The sequence below is a fragment of the Dipodomys ordii genome, unplaced genomic scaffold (genome assembly GCF_000151885.1).
Source record: "Dipodomys ordii isolate 6190 unplaced genomic scaffold, Dord_2.0 Scaffold36, whole genome shotgun sequence".
NCBI lineage: Eukaryota > Metazoa > Chordata > Mammalia > Rodentia > Heteromyidae > Dipodomys > Dipodomys ordii.
Window position 1 is genome coordinate 16,681,567 of NW_012267252.1, and position 6,364 is coordinate 16,687,930.

Here is a 6,364-nt window from a genome sequence, read left to right on the forward strand (position 1 = left end):
CCCGTGGCGCAGGGCGGCAGCAGCGCGGGCAGCCCGGGCGGCGACAGCAGGCGACCCTGCTCCAGCAGCCGCAGGACGCTGCACGTGGCCGCCGTCTCCGACACCACCGAGCGCAGCTCCGAGTCCTTGCCCTGGTCCTTCTTCTGCTTGGTGCGGCGATTCTGGAACCAGACCTTCACCTGCTCGCCGGGGGCGCGAGGAGGGTGGCAGAGAGGGGCGGGAGAGACGGGCGTCAGCGACCGCGGGCTCCGGGGGTCGCCCCCGCCTCGGGCCCCACCCCGCCGCCCAGGGCGGGCCTCGGACCCGCCGGGCCCGGAGGAAGCTAGCGCCGCCACCAGGGGACCCCGCTCCGCTCGGCTGCTCTTCCGGGTGACCGCGGCCGGCCGGGCCGGCACCGGTTACCAAAACAATAAAAACCCAACGACGCCGCGCTAACGCGAGGGAGGACCAAAAGGATTTCACGGGGCCCGACCCGCAGACTGGTGAATCAGCGCCATCCCTGAGCCCCAAGTTCCCATGGAGGGGTGCTAGGCCTGGAGCAGGTTGGGCCCGAAGCCGGGCAGCAGGTGTTGGTTTTGTTTTTGTTTTGTTTTTGTTTTGTTTTTTTTTTTTTTTGCTTTCTTGGGTCCAGGCTCCTTGCTCGATGGCTCAAACTTATCCCCAGAAGTGCTGCCCCTGGTGAAGGCTGCTGGATTAGGTTAAGACCACACACACACACACACACACACACACACACGCAACAGGCAGCAAGCAGGGAAGGTGGCTGTAGCCAGACTAACTAATGCAGGATGGACTTTACAGGCCAAGCGTTGGAGAAAGCTCTCCAGCAACTGGGTAGGGGGCTTTGAGTGGTACTTTTAATTTACCGTGTCTGCTTCTTTCCATCATAAACTTTGGAATCATGGGAGGAAGACAGGGGACAGGACTAGAGGAAACACCACACTTAAACAGCCTCTTTCACTCCCCCCACCACCCCTGTGCCTCTTCTAGCCTAAGGGTAACCTAGCATGGTAGCTATGTGGCAAAAACATCCTATCTAGATTCTGGAGCACTAAGAGGTTGCTAACAGAATAAGAATTTCTACTATGCCAATTCAGACTGAAAAAGAACCTCCTGTCTATTCTGTCGTTGGTCTTCCACACAGCAGCCTAGTTTTCAGGCCTAAAATGCCCCCCACGCCCAACACACACACCTGCTTGGTGCTTAGCACTGGGAGACAGACTGGTCCTCAGTAGGAAGACTGTCTTACCTAGCCCAAGCTGGGGTGTCCTGGCTAGCCCCCAAAGGACTTCCACAGAGTCAAACTCCTAGCTCTATGGTAACTCTTGGCCTGGGTCTCATACGCTCAGCTCAAGGAGCATCATATGGATTTAACGGAAAGCACAATTGGTAGTTCTGGGTCTCAAGATCCCAGACCTTCTACTCCCAAACCTTACACCATTGGCCTAGAGAATAGGGCCTCTTAGAACCCCAGACTTGGAGGAACTCAAGGCAAGATGCCAGCCAGATATTCACAGGCAAGGTTGTCTGTGAGTTGTATACCTTCCAGATCCCACTTCCTACAGAGTGGGCCTTGCTGCCGTGGCAAACTGAGAGCCTCAAAGGGGAATGGTACTAGGAATCTGGCCAAATCGGAGTGTCCCCCCCCCCACCCAAAATCGTTGCTTTGTAGAGAAGAAACTATCCAAAAATTCTCGGGCCTGGAAAGTAATTCCAGAAAGATCAGACTTGGGGGGGGGGGTCTCCCGGGCCAGGCCAAAGAGTGCAGAGCTTAGGCTCCAATGTTGAGGAGGAAAGGGCAACTTGTGGGAAAGGGGGGACGCTTTGGACCTTTTTTATGCCCTGACTCACATCCCCCTTATCCTTTACTTCCCGTGGGAGTCTGGGTTCGATGCCAGGCTTGGCATTGCGAGAGAGAGCACAAGCCAGGTGGAGAAAGAGGATGGTACGGAACTGTGAGCAGCCCGGCTGCCTGGTACCTGGGTCTCGGAGAGGTTGAGCTGCCGGGCGAGCTCGGTCCGCTCCCGGCCCACCACGTATTGGCAGCGCTGGAACTCCATCTCCAGCCGGTACAGCTGCTCCGCAGTGAAGGACGTGCGAGTCCTCTTGGGCCGGTCCAGGTCCAAACCCTTAGGCAGGATGATCTCTCGGATGGACCCCTTAGCATCTGGGGAAAGGGAAATAAATGTCAGCCACTGGAACCCTCCCATCTCCCTTCGTGTCCTTTGCCCCAGCTGGATTTGGGTACACAGTCTCAAGCAGCCAGGGAAGGGGGTAGACAGTGGCCAAGCAAAAACAACTGTTGGGGAGAGGCAAACGGGCCTGACTTTACACCATCGACTACAGGAGACTTTGTCTTTGCAGACCTTTGGTGAGGGAAGATAGATGGACCCCCCTTACCCCCCAAAAAAAATGTCAGTTTCTTCAGGCCTGGGGAGACTCGGCTGGGAGATCTTGGTCCCTTGGAGGCTGAGCGTGCCCTTGCTGCCCATCCCTCGCCCTGCTGCTTCCAGGCTGTTGAGCACCCTGAGCCCCCTCGATCCCCGCACCCACCCCCGAGTCTCCGACCCGAGTTCGTCCGGGTGGCGCGCTAAGACGAGGGACGGAATTCCGGACGGCGGGGCCCGGCTCTCTGCTGGTGGGGGCGGCTCCGGCCAGTGCCAGGTCTCCCCGCCGCCGCTGCCGGGGCCGAGCGCGCGCGGCGCCCCTAGTAAGGCGGGTTGAGCCAAGCCAAGTCAGGCCGCTCCACAACCCGGCTCGGCCGCGTTGAGCCACAGCGGCCTGGCCTGGCGTGCAGCGCCAGGGCCCTTGGTCCTGCGCGCCCACTGACCGGGGCCGTAGCGGGTGATCGGCTGCTGCTCTCCCGCGCCCCGTGCTCCCTTGGGTGCTATAGTCCACCAGGGAGCAGGGCCCGCTGGCTGGCTCCCCGCAGGTCTTCCAGGGCTAGGACGCTCCTATACCTCCCCGGAGATCCCCTTTCCTTTCCTAGGTCGGAGGCTGCAGCTCGGCGGCCAGCCCCATCCGGCAGTCCCTCGATTTCCCCCGTAGCCGAGGGGCCCCTCGCCTCCAGGACTGGATGATCGAGGTCTCTCTGGAGAGCACGCACGGGTGAGCTCCAGCCTCAAGTCCCCCAGCGATCGCTGGGACCCGGGATGGGGGGGGGAGCAACTTTCTCCGAAGTACCAGCCAGCACCCCTCCCCGTGCGCCGGGGTTCGCGCGCGGCTCAGACCCCGGAATTCTCCCCTCCCCAAGGACGCGCCCCGCAGCCCTGCCCATCCCTACCTCGGACCAGGATCCGGCGGCAGTAATCCGGGTCGGCGGCCGAATTGGATTTACTTTTGTTACAATCTTCAGCCGCGCCAGACGCCGGAAAGGCGCCCTGCGGCTCCTTGAGGAAGGCGGCCGGGAGGCTCGCGTCCGCGCCCTTCAGCTCCCGGCTCTCCTTGTGCGCGTTCTTGGACACCCGGGCGGCCTCGGTGTCCGAGTGGCACCGGACGTCCATTTTGTCTGGTTTCCCGAACATAGGCAAAACAACACACACACCAAAAAAAAAGGGGGAGGAAAAGGGACAAAGGAGAAAGGAGAAGAAGGAGGGGGAAAAAGGAAGAAAGAGGCGAAGGGGAACAAAACCCCTCCAACGCAGCCCTGGAGCTCGATCGGGCGAGAGGCGCAAGGCAGAGCGGGGTGCCCGCGGCCAGCAGCGGGTCAGCGGCGGCGGGGCTGGTCCCGGACCCGCGGAGCGGCGGTGGGGCTGGTCTCGGATCCCGGCGGAGGCCGCCTCGTCAGCGCCGGTGTCCTCGGAGCACGTCCAGTGTCCCCAGCCCGGCGATCAGGTAGCGAACAGCGCAACTCCGAACGGCAGCGGCGCCCGCCCGCCCGCCCGCCACTGAGCCGGCGGCGCGGAGTTGTCCGACACCCGGGGGGACGCACACACTCGCCGTGGCAATTGATTACGGGTAATTTCGCGGCCCCCACGTTTCGGTTACCTCATGAATACACTAAATTGTTTGGATAATATATCAGATCGTAATGGATGGTTTCTGTCCTTGTCCCCAATCAAGTAGGGGTTTAGCCGGTGAATAAACGGAAATGATTGGTCTTGCTTTCAGGAAACACAACAATCAAAGACCTACACTTCCAGAAAAACTTTTGACAAGATTCATCCTGAATTGTTAGTACCATTAGCAGGCATTATTAACTTTCCCTGTGCCTTTGACCCTCCTGCTCACGTACTGGCTACAGAGGCTTTCTCTACCCTCGCCAGAGAGAGCTGAAAGAGGGGGGCCTGGAGGGGGGGAAGGGGGAAAGACCCCTCGCACACCCCGCAGCAGAAGAAAGCGGTTGTCTCTAGGTGGGTAGAGGGAGGAAGAAAAAGTTTCCCCCCAAAGTCTCTCCCACCCCCACCCCACACTTCAAAAAAAAAAAAAAGCAAAAAGAAAACGCCTAGCTTCTCCCCCAAGCGACAACTCCTCAGCACACCTCGACGAAGCTGAAGCTGACAGCCATCTTTAAACGGCCACCTCTCCCCATTGAGTTCCAGTTGGGTTTCTTTCGTGCCTGCACCTCTAGAAGCCCATTCAAAGGGCAGCTTTGTACTCAGAGTACAGCAGGAGAGAGGGAAAGAGTGAAAGGAGGGGGGTGGAGAGGAGGGAGAGAGAGAGAGAGAGAGAGAGAGAGAGAGAGAGAGAGAGAGAGAGAGAGAGAGCCCAAAGCAACCAGAGAAAATCTCAACTGTGAGATCTGCTTCCAAAAAAAAAAAGTTTTCTCCTAGCTATTTCATTGTCTCTGCTACAATATCTTTGAGAAAAGCCACAGCCAGTAATCCAATAAGAGCATTGATTAGGCTACAATGATTCAATTCAAGCGCCTGGCCTTGTGCAAGGAGCATGCTCCAGCCCTTCTCGTCACCTTGCCGGGCCAGAAGCCCTCTCCACGCTGCTCTCCCCATTCATTCCTTTATGGGAAATGCGGAGCAGAAAGAGTGAAAGATGGCAATTATCTAATTGGACTATTAACAAACAGTCCTCTGAGTGCGGCGGTCTGGCGTGGCTCCTGGGCGGGGGAAGGGCCGGGCCGCGCTCGCCGCCCTCATTCACAAAGAGCGCGGGGGCCGCCGGAGGAAAGGGGGTTCTTTAAGGGAGGGGGGAGGAGAGGAGAGGTGGGAGGTTTGGCTGAGAATTTTTCCACACAATTCCAAGAATGGGGAGGAGGTGGGCGGGGGAGGAGGAGTGGGGGCTGGGGGCGTGGGGGGGTGAGTGTGTGTGGCGGCCCCGAGGGGCTGCTCCGCGCCCCGCTCCCCCCCATCCACCGCCCCTCGTCCGCCCCGTCCGGGCCTCCGTCTCCGCGCTCTGCACCCCGCGCTCCTTGCCCGGGGGGGTGAACCCCCCAATCGGTCCCCGTGGGGGCCATTTGCGGCCCTGTGGGCCCACCTCGAGTTCGTCTGTTCAGTGTTGGGGGGGGTATTCCAAGCTGCCCCCCGCGGGGAGGAGGAGGGAAGTCCCCAGGACCGCCCTGTTCTGAAGATGCTGGGGGGGGGGAGGAAATTCAGACAACTTTCTGGTTACTTCCTGCACGGAGCGACCCCCAGCCACTCACCTCCAGACTCCTCCGAGGGCTTCGACCCCGTCCCCAGCGGGCCGAGCGGGCCTGGAAAGGTCGCGGGACTGTGAGAGCCAGCTGCCGGCCGGGCTGCGCCCAGCCCCTCCCGCCGCGCTGCAGGGGTCTGCGGGGCCCGGGGCCAGCGGACCTCGCCAGGTCCCGTGCTCCGAGAATGGAGCGTTCCCAGTGCCCGCTGAAGTCCCTCACCACAGCCCCGGCCCCCGGGCCACCCCCGGGGCTCCTGACCCCCAGCCTTACCGGTGCCGCCTGGTTAAAGACTTGGAAGAAAGTCTTTTAAAAATAAAGCCAGCCAACCCACTTCCTCTTTTAGGCCCTCGGTGGGGAGACCCTGCCCCTGGGTTTCCTCCCTAAGGCTGAAGTGGTATATTTTGTTGTAAGTGGGAACTCCTTATTGAACACTGATTTTCAGGGTGCATACATTCCCTTAGTCGTCTTAGTTCTTGGAGAGGTAACTACACTCAATTTTAAAGGGGGAAAGAATGGAAACTCAGCTACAACCCCTCCTTGCTTTGAGTACCTTAATGATAATTCCCGCAATCTGATTATTTAGCATCAATATTCATTGCTTTTGTCCAAACCCTCATGAATTAGTATTGGAAACACGAAGTTCTTTTTGTTTTTAATATATAATGTTTCTTCCTCCTCCTCCTCCTCCTCTTCTTCTTCTCCTCCTCCTCCTCCTCCTTTCTTTTCCTTTCTTCTCCTCCTCCTCCCCTCCCCTCCCCCTTCCCCTCCCCTCCCCTT

The 6,364-nt window shown here is 59.2% G+C and overlaps 1 protein-coding gene across 1 annotated transcript in view; it reads right to left on the reverse strand.

Annotated features, from left to right (window-relative positions):
- The window catches only part of Vax1 (ventral anterior homeobox 1), a 3,851-nt gene extending 327 nt beyond the window's left edge, over nt 1-3,524 (reverse strand). Inside the window, exons 1-3 of the mRNA XM_013017614.1 lie at nt 3,284-3,524; nt 1,980-2,167; nt 2-179 (exon numbers count right to left, since the gene is read on the reverse strand). Coding sequence (XP_012873068.1) covers nt 2-179; nt 1,980-2,167; nt 3,284-3,524 — 607 coding nt within the window. The remainder of the gene's footprint in view (nt 1; nt 180-1,979; nt 2,168-3,283) is intronic.
- Nucleotides 3,525-6,364: the final 2,840 nt, after the last annotated feature.